This window comes from Hyalella azteca, unplaced genomic scaffold (genome assembly GCF_000764305.2).
Source record: "Hyalella azteca isolate HAZT.00-mixed unplaced genomic scaffold, Hazt_2.0.2 contig3118, whole genome shotgun sequence".
Lineage (NCBI taxonomy): Eukaryota > Metazoa > Arthropoda > Malacostraca > Amphipoda > Hyalellidae > Hyalella > Hyalella azteca.
The window spans coordinates 113,722-127,377 of record NW_025933371.1 but is presented as its reverse complement, the minus strand read 5'-3'; the positions used below and the strand labels follow the sequence as shown (position 1 = coordinate 127,377).

The window sequence follows — 13,656 nt, the reverse complement described above, 5'->3', positions numbered from 1 at the left end:
AAGCAAAGACTAGGTATAAATAATCATTGGTGATCTGGAACGAGAACAACACAAGGGATCAGGGAGAAATGCATGAGAGAATTAATGGCAACACAAAATACACAGCTAAAAGCCATTCCCCCACAGTAGGAGATAAATACCAGTGACAATAAGACAATAATGCCAGAACAATACCAGTGACATCAATACCAAATTCCCAGTGACAATAAGTACAGTGTTCAGGAGAGCGCAACAAAGCCCTGAACACCCCACGTCAAGCTATATAAAGGCATTTAAGGTGCAAGGATGATAGGGAATATGTTACTTGAGCTCAAATTCAGATGGAGGGAACGACTGCATGAGCACCTTCCCCCATGACAGCTACTGGGTAACTGAAGTGCGGCGTCCACAGATGTTAGTCTTATGTGACCCGGCTGATAATTTTACCCGTAACATATTGTGAGAGAGCTCTACAACACCTAATCCTAGCGATCTGTCGTGAATGCATAAATCAATGTACAAAGATGATTTTGGTACCATTGGATAGGTCAGAATGTCAGCTAAAGATGTGCACAAAAACAGGAAAAATTAAAATTTCCAATTTTTGACCCAAATGCTGCCCTTAAGTCAGGCGGTAAAGGGTTAACCTGAGCCCGAACTTGTTTATGAAATGTTTCATGGTAAGAGGTTATTAACAAAAATGCCCAAAATCATCCCTTATTACCACATTTGATGGTGTGTCTGTGTCATAGCAAACCAGAGATTTTTAAGAATCAATTCATTCTTAATTACCTTATCTGCTCAAAATATTTCAATCAATTTCTTATATATGATAAAACTGGTATGTGGTATCTAAGATACTTACTAGTCTACATATATGACTCAAAAATAAACTTGAGAAAGGATCACAAAAAATGTTCTCCTTGGCCACCATGCTGCATATTTTATGACTATTACTGTTCTGTCTGATCTCATTTGCAACAGTCATTTCTGTGTTGAGATACCTTAATATCAGCACCATGTTAGAATCTTTTCCCAACATGCTGATGATGATGAACAGGACATACATGGTTTAACTATATAAGGTTGATCAATGAGGATTTCTGTCCTTCAGTTTATCTTTGTTGTTACGTCACTGAGATTGGGAAATGCAAACAATCTTGTCATTCCCATGACAGATTGGTTGACCTGTGTGATCACATTTTGGTTATTGGTTAATTTGGTTAATGCCCGTGATGTCACTGAGATCAGTGACATCACAGACAAAGAACAAACTACATCCTCAAAAATGAGCTTCTCATGGGTCAACCTTATACTAGTTCAACCATGAGGACATAATCCTAGAAACAGCAACAAATGGAACTGCAAGTCCCTGTGCAATCATGCAGCTTTCTTTGATTTCCAACAGCTGTCTCTTTTCTTTTATTTTGATTTCATTTTGTTGTAATATTAGAGTTTGTAGAATTCAATTTGTGTTAGATATTTTTGTTAGGTATAGTCCAATATTTATTTGTGAGCTCCAGAAATTTGAGTGCAATGTTCTTTGTAGCTAGTTTACTGCCAGTAGCTTTTCTTTCAAATCTAAATAGATTTTTGTAATGGTAAGAATTTATAATTGAAATCAACAATAATTAATAATACGGCAACTTTTGCTTTTGGCAAAGCTTGAAGATTCAAGTGAATTAAAGGAAATAATTAGTGTAAATCAGTTTTGTATTCTTGAAGGCTGACTGATTATGATATTGATATCTTTAAGATTCAGATCAAGCATAAGAGTTTAACTTGTTGTGAACACCAGAATTGCAAACTGAGGTCTGGTAGATCCTGCAGAGCTATTCAAATTTAATACCATCCAACAACATGGAATTGAATAAACTATCTCCAACCAGGCTCAATGAAATGATCTTTTTCCTAAAACTGACACAGACCAGGTGACAAAACCCCAAAAACCAGGTGATAAAACCCAGTCTTGGTTGCCAAACAAGTAAATAAAATGATTCAATGCTCTACAATTGAAGATGTGTTGATCAACAAAAGACATAACCTTGTAGCTGTGGAATTCAAACCTAATGAAGAAGATGCAATGAAAACCTAACTTTCCACCAGTAATCTTGGACAATGGCAATCTTGGACAATGGCAAGCTTGCCAGATAGTCAAGATCTCCCAACTTCCAAAATTTTTTGGAGCATCAAAATAAGACTCCTTTGTCCTCAAGTTAGACTTTGAAAGCAAACAGATATCAGAAAAATATATTTTTGCTTGCATCTCATACAGTACGGTATGAGAGATTATAACCCTCCTCCTCTCAGATGCTGCAGGTGTCAGCAACAGAGACACCTTTCAAGTGGGTGCACTGCCCCTGAATGTTGTTTGCTCTATGCCAGTAATCATTCTAAAAATGTGTCTCTATAGAGGTCTGTATAAATTCAGGTCTCTATAGAGACCTGAATTTTAGGCAAATTATAGTAGCTTGTGCAAAGAAATTTTCCTATCTAAGTTGATGAATTATGTATGGAAGAAATAGTGCCAGCAAAAAAGTGCCTAAGTCAAGAAAGCCTCCATGTCAAAAAACCTTGCATGCCAATGTTGCTCCAGGTGGCTTACCTGGGGGTTGGGATAATTTTCCTCCAGTTGCACGCCAACAAATTTCAGCAAAGAGTTGGGTTGAACAGTGCAATGCTAAAAGAGAGCTTGAAGCTGTCAAACGACAGCAATGGCTTGATGCTAGCAAGCATTTCAAAACTGTTCAGTTGAAGGCTGATATGTACAATCAAAAACCATCTGCCCCAAGGTTAGTTTTGTCATAACAATCTTCTTGCAATTACGTAGTAAACTGTTTTTCAAAGAAATTGCATTATATTTGCTATAAAATATCCAAACTTTTCAGGGTACTAATTTGGGTAGAAATATAGAACTTTCTGTTTTACAGGTGCTGCACTCCTCTTGTGACCAACATTGAGCAGCACTCCAAATCAACCCAACATTTTCATGGAGCTACTGGCATGGGACGTCAGCCATCATCTGAGGAAGATGCTTCTTATCATGAACATCCTCCTAACCTTGAAAATTCACTGCTACAACCTGATCTTACAAATGAAAACCAAAATGCATCTGACAAGTTGATGTTGACATGTAATAAGCCACGAACATTATTGGATGAAAGCTCATATCTTAAACCAGAGGTTTGTTCATAGTTAAGTATTACTTAATGTCTAAAATTATTCTATTGGCAAGTATTCTTCATATGTGTCACTTGTAACTAGAAAACTGAAGCTATTTAAGATTAAGTAATGATTAGATGGATGTTACTTGTGAATTGATTGATAAATCAAAGTCTGTTATAGGTTAAAAGCTATAAATAATATCATTATTGTGGCAGATTGCTGCCTTAAAATCACGTCTGGAAGAATTGAAGAAAAGAAATACAGAGGAACGACAAAAGCTTAATGAGGAGCTGAGTTACAGAGCCTGGCAGAACAGCAACACTGCAGTGAGACAGGTTCATAAGAATACTATACAAATAACTGTGGTACATGTTTCTTTTTTCACTTCACACATATCTGAGGCATGGCCTTTTGAGTTGTAATTTTTTTAAACTATATCCTAAGTGCCTGCCTGCTAATTTTCCACTTCTTGTGTTGCATAATATCTTGTAAATGCACTAAAATAATTCAGATTCAATTCTTGATGGTAAGATTAATAACTTCCTCTTAGATGGAGAGTGAGCGGCTGCAGCATTTTGTGCGCAGTGCTTGGGTTGATCAGAGAAGATGGAAGGAGGATGAGAAATTACGTAGGGAATTGGAAGAAAGAAGAATTGAGGAGGCCGCAGCTGCAATTCAAAGACAACAGGAAGAGGAAGAAATTAAACTTTCTCTAGCAAAGCAAAAACAAAGAGAAGAATATCAACGAGAATTGGAGAAGCAATTGCACGACATTAAACGACGAGAGGAAGAGAAGGCCAGACTGGAGGCAGTAGCTGAAAGCTTATTAAGAGAGCGGAATGAGCTCGTGGCACTCATGGAGAGACGAGAGTCGCAGTTACAGTCAAGAAAGTCCCGAGCTCTCGCAGTGTCATGGGCAAGACAACACCACATCAAACTAAGACAACGAGCGTTGCTAGTCAAGCAGGAGTTGATGGAGGATGAAGCTCTTGTTCAAGAATACATTAACTTGCAACAAAACTATGCGTCTGGCTCTGCAATAAAAGACGACTTGTCATTTGTCATGAACGTGATAGAAGAACATAAAAAGTTGGAAGCACTTCGTGACAAGGAGTACGACTTGCTTTTCAGTGAGGAAGCTGCGCGGTTGTGGCGGGTACGAGAGCAACAGTGGGAACGTGAACAAGAAGCTCGTGACAAACTTTTGCTGGATGTTCTCAAGGAGCGTCAGCATCAGGTTGATGAAAAGGCCAGGGCGGCCGCTGAGGATGAAGATAAACTGAAGCATGAGTGTGCAGAAGCCAACGATCGCATTGCCAGGACAGAAGAAAATCTTTGGAGGTTAGATGCTAAAGGTCAGGAGAAACAAGATGGTATGACTAAAAATTACTGTCTAAATGACATGACCGCAACTGCCAATGCAAGGGTATTAATTAATGAACAAGATGCACAATCGGAAGCCAATCATAGAAAGAAAATCGCAAGACTTGAGGCTGAGATGGCGCGTTTGTGGGGGCCTCTCTACGTTCCTCCTGTGAGTTTCTTCATTTAAGTTCGTTAATTATGTGGTATTTCCACCTTCAGGATCGTAACTTCGAGCTTTTTTAAAATTACCAAACACAAATGAGTGCACCTCGAAAGCATAACGATCACGTGATGACCTAGTGGCTGTTTGCAATATCTGGGACTTGCGATCACTGAGTGGAATATCTGTTGGAATCTCAGGTGTTGTAATTATTTTTCAGGTTGGTTAATTATTTATGCAAAATTACACTTTTGATGGATAGACTGATAACGGATTTGCGGGTTCACTCGCCTTTATTTACCACTAAGCTCTTCTTTGGTTTGATCGTTAGCTTTTTATTGTAATGTATATTTCTTCCGTCGTGCATTAATTGAATTTGATTCCGCAGCACTACGGCCGCAAAAAGGTGCAATGGTAGCCGCGGTATCCAAAGACCATTGAAGAGGTACGACGCTGCTGTGACGTCTCTGTTCCAGTCATCACAGAAGCTCAGCTTTTAGACATTAGTTTCTTCTTAAATCTTTCCATGCCTAATTTACTTGCCAATACTAGCAGTGAATATATGCCTAGTTTTTCGTTTGTGTTTTCGTGCTACATCATTTTTATCGTTACGGATATACTTGTCTTACATCATGTATCAAGTGCTCAGCATTATTAAGTTAATGGTAGTTACAGTGGATATTATATTTTACTCAATACTCACTGGAACAATACTCAATTCTGGAACAATACTACTTCTAATATTTATTTTCGTAAAAATGTGCATTCGCATCGGTATGAGCAACCAATGTGCAGATCTTCCGCTTGTTTGATGCGAGAATTTACTTCAAGGTACTTGTGCAGCTGATAACTTCGGATTAAATAAAGAAATGTATTTTTGTATTCTGTTCTTCAACTGATAAACGCGGCTTAAATAAAGGATTCTCTTGATGACGGTATCAAACCCCCTCCCATTTAATCTTCAGTGGAGAATGTGTTGCATTATTGACGTCTTCCTGACTTCCAGTTCCGTAAACGTGATACGGAAATATAATAGGGTTGTATTTGAAATCCAGCGCGCCTTGAAGCGTCTTGCAAATGACCTTAATACCGAGTTGAGACGTCACGAGCGAATTTAGAATTTTAAGGATAATGTAAAAATGTTTAATCTTTAATTCCCTCAGTATGGTTTCCAATGTAAGGCATTTAATTCCCTCAATGTTAATGGTTCAAACGGCGCGTATACACTTGAGCTCACATTTCCATTCTACCTGTATCCCCGCTATGGACAAATTGAATTGCTCACATATGCCCTACTTTTGATGACCGCACTTGAAAGAGTTCCAATGGCCAGGCCAACGTATGTATTGTTTTCAATTATTAATTATTGGTAATTATGCGGCTCATTATTCTGCGCCTATTTGCGGCTCACCGTTCCTGGCTAAGACGATTTGGAGCAGTTTCGGATCGCAAGCCTCAATTTAGAAGGAGTTCTATATAAAGAAAGCTGTCCAGCCGCGTGTGGGCGGATTGGTCGATCCAGCTCGGCGCTTCTCTTAAAATATGAGGGCCTGGAAAAAGTGCACACCCACGCCACTCCAATTAAGGTCGGCTCACTGCGTTTTAAGAATTTAGCAACTAGAACCCCAACAACGTGACGAAGGTTTGCGAAACTTTTTACTTATTCAGTACTTCAGTGACGTTGAACTCCTTGGGGTCGATAAAAATTTTATACTCTGTCTCATAGTGCTGAGAAAAATGTTAGTTGTCCCGGTTACTTTTCGGAACGTTTGGTTAGCGTTAGATTAATCATCCTCTAAAATCACTTTAGTGACCTCTCAATGTAATTTTTCTAATCGCTAAAAAATTTCCGGAAAGGAGCTCGCTGTGCTATCGCACATTAGCCTGATTTCGGTGCGCTTGTTTCGTTGATACGCATAATTATTTTTGGCTGGTCTCTTGGCCTCCTTCAAGTTGCTCCTGCAATTTCCAAACTGTGATGAAATTTTGCTACGCTACTGCCTAAAGTGATCCAACAAATTAGTTTTTTTACGTTTAATTCAGTATTTGACGATTAAATTAATTTTAAGAAGTGTTTGTACACGAGCCGAGCGTTGCTTTTATTTTTGTGAAGCATACTTCTTTGTTTGCAACTATATATGAAAATATTCTAGAGAGTCTGCTTGCCTGAAAGAAGTTTGTGTTTTTTTTTTTTGTATTTCAGAGTAATGCCCACGATGTCCAATTAGAACTATAGTTTGGGCTTAATTAAAATTTACGCAAGATTCTCCGCTGCCTCAGTGATGTGCGACAAGATCCTCTGGTGATTAATTGTCCCAAGTTTAAAATTGTGATGTTTTAAAGCAATCAATTTTGTGTGTTTTCAGTATTCGAAATGGAAAGAAGATTCCAAACAACCCCCCGAGCTGAGGTAAGGTGCCCGATTTGCACTGGCGCAGTTGCTGCGTCATCGAATGCTTTTGGGAGTGAATCATTCATGAGTCATCTAATTTTTTTCTCTGAATCACTGATAAGGCGACCCTCGGCATCACAGGCCGGAATGCATGTGCTGTAACCGTTGTTAGTCTCTTTAATAAATTGATTGTAGATTAACTCCTGGAGCTCCTATAGAAGTGTACGTCGCATTTATTACGGACTCGATAACGTTTCATTTTTGGACCGAGTGGATATATCGGTTTTCTGGGTATGCAGTAACTACATGAACCCAAATTATCATCACAGGACATGAATCTTCAGTATAATAAATGAAGGCGTGGCGTTCAATTCTTAAAAAATATGTAAAATTCCATGCCCAAATCTCTTTTTTATTTTAAGATGTCTTATATTAGCAAATTCAGCCTTTCACCTCGGTTTAACGATAAGGGAATCTGGTTTACCTGCGATACCTACTCCACAACGATTAAGTTCATCAACAGCTATACCTAAATATGTTCAGAAACAAAAATTCGTTCAAATTAATTTGTTGAAGTTTAACAGATGTAAATATATAATAAATAATATAATAAATAACTCCATGTCAGATTCTGATAACCAAAATAGCTTAAATTTTTCAAGATCGTAGACAAAATATAAAGCTTTGGCTAATAGTAATAGTTGAGTACTACTCACTTCCTTTGCACAGAATGAATAAGTATTCGGCTTTTCTACAGAATTGTGACTGGGTTCTTGGCTCCCTCTGAGGACACATTCCTCCCCACCTCCCTATCTTCTCTTTTATGCTCTCCCCTCGTGGGCTTGTAACTCCTCCCATTAGAGAGCACATGCAGCAGCTGCAGCATGTAACTCCTGAACCTCGAAGGCCTCTTTGTTTACGTTCGTCAGTGACTCATTCGTTCTCAAAATAAGGATTTTTTTTAAAGACACTTCTAGGAGTACAATGTGATCACAATAATGAGCCTTACGCGAAATTTTTTACTAAGTGGACTTCGTGGCACCGAAAATATTAAGACGAGCTGACCTAAAGCTATTGCGCCACGTTAGCTCGTGCGTCACAGCTACGAAAGCACCACAACAAAGCAACCGAGGGGCTGCCGGAGGAAGCGTGGGGCCCGGCATGGGAGCCTCGAACCCTCACCGGGGGTAAGAATTTCGTTGTTCTTCACTGAGGTCTTAGGAGGAAGCTATTGTGTGGACATTGACTTAAACTCGCATTCTAGGTTGTTGAACAAGAAGCAGCTATCAGAATTGTGCTGGTTTGAAACTCGTGATAGAAGATACGTGCTAGAAATTATTTGTAGTATACATTAAACCCTAAGAATGGTGTCGGTATTTTACATAGGCACCAATGCCAATGTGTACCCATCATTGTAAAGTGAACCCCATTGTTTATCGACACTCTTCTGTCCTTGTTCAAAAATGAATTAAAGTAGTTGGTACTGATGGCAGAAGAGGTCAATAAGGAACCGTGTTTCCTCAGTGGTTTTTGTTATTAATTTTGACCTCACTTACGGTTCAAAGAGCCTAAGTCTTCAACATAATGGCAATCCTCGAGACGATCGAACCTTTATTAAAATTGCAAGCATTCAATCGCAATGTCACCTCGCCGAGTAAACAGCACGGGCATCAGGCAGTCAAGGTTTCGTCAAGTCACTCCGGAAATACGCTTCTTTGCTTGCATCGTCAGTTTAAATGCCTCAATCGCTCTGACGATTTCCACAGAAGAGGTTATGACCAGAGTATGCCTCACAGCCTCAGTATGGTATTTTCAAAACTAACTCTGCCAAAATTCTCAGTAATCTTAACTTATGTTCTCGTGTATGGTGCTCAAAATATAATAACAATTCATGGAGGGATTGATTACAATTCATGGAGGGGTTGATTGTTGTGCATTGGCGAATGGCGACAGAAATTCTGGCCGCGGATATTGCTTTGAGGCGCAGCAGCAGGAGCCAAGGGCACTAGAGGCTTCTAGAGGAGGAGCTCCTGCAGCAGGCCGAGTTGCTGCAGCAGAAGCGGTTGTGATGCCGTTGCCACAGGTCGGAAAGACCGAAGTCCGTCACATGTGTGCAGCTCGCACTGAGCTGCAGTTGGTAGCTCCCTCCACGCTGCAGCTCCTGTAGCGCTGTTGTGCACTGGTGTTGGAAGTGGTGGTGCTGTTGTTGGACAAAAATACCTTTATGGAGACGATGAGTTTAGTTACACTTCAATGAAGAAACGTTAATTGAGTTCTTTCTTCGATTGTCGTGTTTGATCAGGCTTTACACGTGTAAAGTGATTGACGACTTCGTGTACGTTAGCGCGCGCGCAAGTGCATTATTTACCTGAGCCAACTTCTGTCACTGGAAATATCTGGTACGCTTGCAAGCTCATCAATTAATGTTACTAAATTCATTTTAAAGTGATTATTTGTAAAAACGTTTCTGTTGTAATGTGAGCCCAAGTTCTTATTCAAAATTTCTACAAATATTTCTTCACGTCTTCTTTCGCCACGGAATGGACGGTGAGTGTTGAAACTTACGTATGAGAGCGCTCAGCAAACTGCGCAGTATTGCCGTGCCTCTCGTGTAGCTGCCCCTTGCGGCCTCTTATGTTCCAGGCCCCAAAATTGTTCAAGCATATGATGCCTTCACGCGCGAATAATGATGAGTGTAAATGTGTTTCAAGCAATAATTTTAAGTGATTTATATTTGATCTACTGATTTACGCTTGCCGATATGACAATAAAGCATTATCGATAGATTGGTTAAGAGTGAAACGTGTGATGTACTTTCCAGTAGGCGATTAATCTGCAATCGAACGTCTTCGTATAATGGGGTTCTACGTTACATAAATTTAAATGCGAAATCACAGGTTTTTTATCGCTTTAAATTTAAATTAATATTTGGGCAGAATCTACATAAAATTTATATGAGAATAATGTGATAAACGTTCGTGGGAATAGGATTTTTATTGGAGGAAACTCCCCTCCTGTAGGAAGACTCGCTCGATAATAAGGATTCGTTGCGTAACAGCTACGGTAGCTGCTTACGTAACTTAGCGAATACTCAACTCCTTTTGATGGCATGGTTTTTGCCCTCCACGTACGATCTATACTTCGTTAATCTGCCCCATCTTGGGATGTGGAATGCGTGTGCGTGGTATGACCGAGCCCAGATTAGGCTGCGTCGTACTGTAGTTGATCTAGCAAAAGTATTCTATCTTTCGCGGTAAAACGCAAAGCAAAATATGTCAATGAATTATTTGAAAGTACATATCTGGAGAAAACCTTCGAAGTCCTGAACCTTGAATGTAATCGTGTATTTTAGTAAACATTCAATATTTAACAGATACATGAACCAGAGAGAAAACTAATGAGAAAGGGTGTGTTCAGAGAACTGCGAAGTTGCGTCATGCAGTGCCGCTTGAGAACAACAGTGCGCTGCTGCGACGCTTGCATCACGCGTCGCAGCAGCGGCCTCAGAAGCACGTGACGCGGGCTATTCTGAGACGACTTCTTGCGGCGCTTTTACACCTGCTTGGCTCTCGTATATCGCACCCGATGTCTCTTCTTAAATTAATCATTTGAAAAATATCATTGATAGAAAATAATTAAAATTAATATTTTCAGTATTTTATATTTGTAAACTCTGTTTAGATTAATTATCTCGGATGGAAAACTTGTAAAATGTTGATCGAATGCAGGATTCAAGTTCAATTTGTCCGAAAGTTATCTCCAAGTTGTTAAAGGAAAAAAGCGTTCTAAAGCGTTGCACATCGGCTGCATTAGAATATGAAGTATTGTATTCATATGAAAATAATTTTCCACCAGCTGTTGTTGTCAATTAACACTTTTTAACTGGAAACTGCCATCTTGGATTAATCATCGATAAAACCTGGGAACATATTTAATATTGTTGCCGAAGAAAAGTAACCGGGGTAGTCGCGTAAAGTCTTTTTTGTTTTAGTTCCGTAGTGAAAAGTTGCTTCATGAACGTAATAAAAATATTTACGAGCAATTTTGCCGTTAGTAAAATTATTCAGAATACTCCCACTTCACCGACACTTAAGGATACGTTGCGTTTACTGATTGTTTAAGTGGCATTGTCGAACGAACCAAAATTTTTTGAAGGCAGCACCTAATTTTTGTGTCGTGTAAATATCGATGTCTCTGGGGTTCCTATTCTATTTTTTTCGCTTCGCAAACTTTTCCGGAAGTTTTAGCAGAAAATATGTTTAAATTAGCTGAGCTACTCAAATGTTTACGCTAAAGGGAGCAAAAATACTAATTTTCTTTTAAATAAGAACTCATGATCAGCGGACGCAGAGGCCTCCGTACCCTGTCTCCGGATTGATCCACACAGAGGCACCGTTAAGGGGTGCGTCTTTCTAGAAAGCTCTGCCATCCTATTGATTTTCCGTGGAAGCATAACACGACTTTCGTCCAAACCTTTAGTTATTTAAATTTTCATGACTAATGATTCTACGAATATCACGAATTTACGTGTGCCGTGACTATTATAAACATCAAATGTAAAAATGGGTTTGTTAGTGATCTTGCGACATGATAAATACTGAATACGATATGAGATGCATGATTAGTTTCAGATCATTTCAGTAAGTATTTCGTAGTTATTCATAATTATCTGTACGTTAATTAAAATAACGAGTTCTAAATTATTTGTTAGCCCTACCTTTCACTCAGCTGTTTTCATGAACTACCTATAAGTATCGGAGTCTCAGAGCAGGCGAGCTGCATGAACAATTTTCTTAACTTCTTTCCTGGTATTATCATACCTCAAGGCAGCCATCGAGCATGCAAGAAAGTGTGACCAAGAAGCGGCCTTAACGTGCAGAGGTGAGTGCCATTTGCACATGAACGTCATCAGAGAGCAACGTACCCAGTCACCTGTAGGCTGTAATGCAAGTAGAGAGCAGCTGGCTCAGTAAAGAGCAGCTGTGGCTCAAACTAAGTAGAGAGTCCACAGCCCCAAGCGCTGAGGCTCGCAAGCGCGGCCACGCTACCAGTCAGCTGACGCACGTAAACAAACGAACATCGCCTTCTCTTGCAGTGTGCACTGCCGTGTCTCTTTGTTCATTTATTCATTTTATTGTGTTTGCAATTTTTTTCCCCTAAATTATTATAATTTTACGAAGCGATTATCGTGGCGTCTGGTACAAACGAACTTCGAGGACACGTTACACATACATAAATAAAGGAATTATAGAACTAGAATTCTTATATAATTATTATATATCATTTTTTTAAATGGTATTTTTTCGAGCTGGATCAAATATTGCGCAGTCGATGTTATGTAAACATGCTTAGTTTACAGTTATTTATTAAATGATTCCACTTTAAAATGTGATGACATTTTGTGGAATTTTGTTGAATCTATAAATATCAGAGCGGACTAAAAACGTGTATTGATGTCACTAAATATTGACTCAGTTTACCACGGATATTAAACTTCCATGACTACCTCACTATTATGCAAAATCGCGTTGGAGTTTCGCACCGCCCAAGAGAGAGGTACGTTGTTTTGTCGGTACAGATCGGAATTAATTAACCATCTGATAGTAAAATGCTTTAAACGTAAAACAATAAAAAACTATTTAGGCTTGCGGAAATTTAATTCCCGAACAAGAGGGTTCAAGTGTGTTGTAAAATTCGGACTTCGTTTAATGGTATACGTCAGTTTAATGATTAAATTATGATTTGGATCAGAATAGAACACGCGTGGGTGCAAGATGTGTGAATTATAAAATTGATGATCTGTGAAAGCTCTAAAAGAAATTACTTGAATTTTCTGTCTTTTACAATTAATTAATGCTATTGGTATTAAATATTATCGGTTTGAAAGGCTCACCCGGTGACAACGTGCGGTGTCTTACACAACTTTTGTTTAGTGATATTCAATCTTTATTGACATCCAATTTAATGTTTTCTCTTAACAAGTTAACTTTTAATCTCCATTCATTTTTGTTCTTTTTGTTCCTTGCGGAAACGTAATATTTTTCCACATTTTTTCGCCATACGTCATAAAGAAAAGTGAAGGAAAATTAAATTCGGCTGACGCACATTCCTTCCTGTTGGCAGCTAATGCACTAACATCAAATCCAGAATTATCAAGTTCAGGGACGCCTAAACGTGAATAAACGCGAGTCCGTCAAACATTTCATCGTTTCGATTCGACTGATCCGGAGATATGAAAAGAAAATGATCTCAAATATTTTACTTTTTTGATGATATCACAATTCACCTGCAAAAAGGAAATATCTATAAACTCTTTACTCTATGTGTAATTTATTTTAACTTCGTTATTTGTTACTAATTTAAGTTATTCCTGGATTTTTTTATCAACTAACAAATTGACAGGCTGTTCTTAAACTTACTCGTTTAAATAACCTCCACGAATAACTTGAATAAAATATCTAGAATACCACATGGCTAGGTAATCTTCATATAAAATTAAAGCTACGGTTTGTTACTCACTAAAAATGTCAACATTTATCTACTTTAGTTCGTCAAGCGCCCAGAGCAAAAGCACGGCTTCATTCGCCTGCATTCT

At 38.7% G+C, this 13,656-nt stretch overlaps 1 protein-coding gene and 1 long non-coding RNA gene across 2 annotated transcripts in view; both read left to right on the top strand.

Moving 5' to 3' along the window:
- The first annotated feature begins 814 nt into the window (after nucleotides 1–814).
- LOC108677152 (trichoplein keratin filament-binding protein) lies at nucleotides 815–5,599 on the top strand. Its single transcript, XM_018165314.2, has 5 exons — nucleotides 815–2,771; nucleotides 2,910–3,162; nucleotides 3,360–3,479; nucleotides 3,695–4,678; nucleotides 5,058–5,599. The coding sequence occupies exons 1-5, from the start codon at nucleotides 2,488–2,490 to the stop codon at nucleotides 5,085–5,087; spliced, it is 1,671 nt and encodes a 556-aa protein (XP_018020803.1). The 5' UTR covers nucleotides 815–2,487; the 3' UTR covers nucleotides 5,088–5,599.
- Nucleotides 5,600–9,134: 3,535 nt separating this feature from the next.
- LOC108677144 overlaps nucleotides 9,135–13,656 on the top strand; it is a 50,896-nt gene continuing 46,374 nt past the window's right edge. The window contains exon 1 of the long non-coding RNA XR_001931234.2: nucleotides 9,135–9,608. This is a non-coding gene — a long non-coding RNA (uncharacterized LOC108677144). The remainder of the gene's footprint in view (nucleotides 9,609–13,656) is intronic.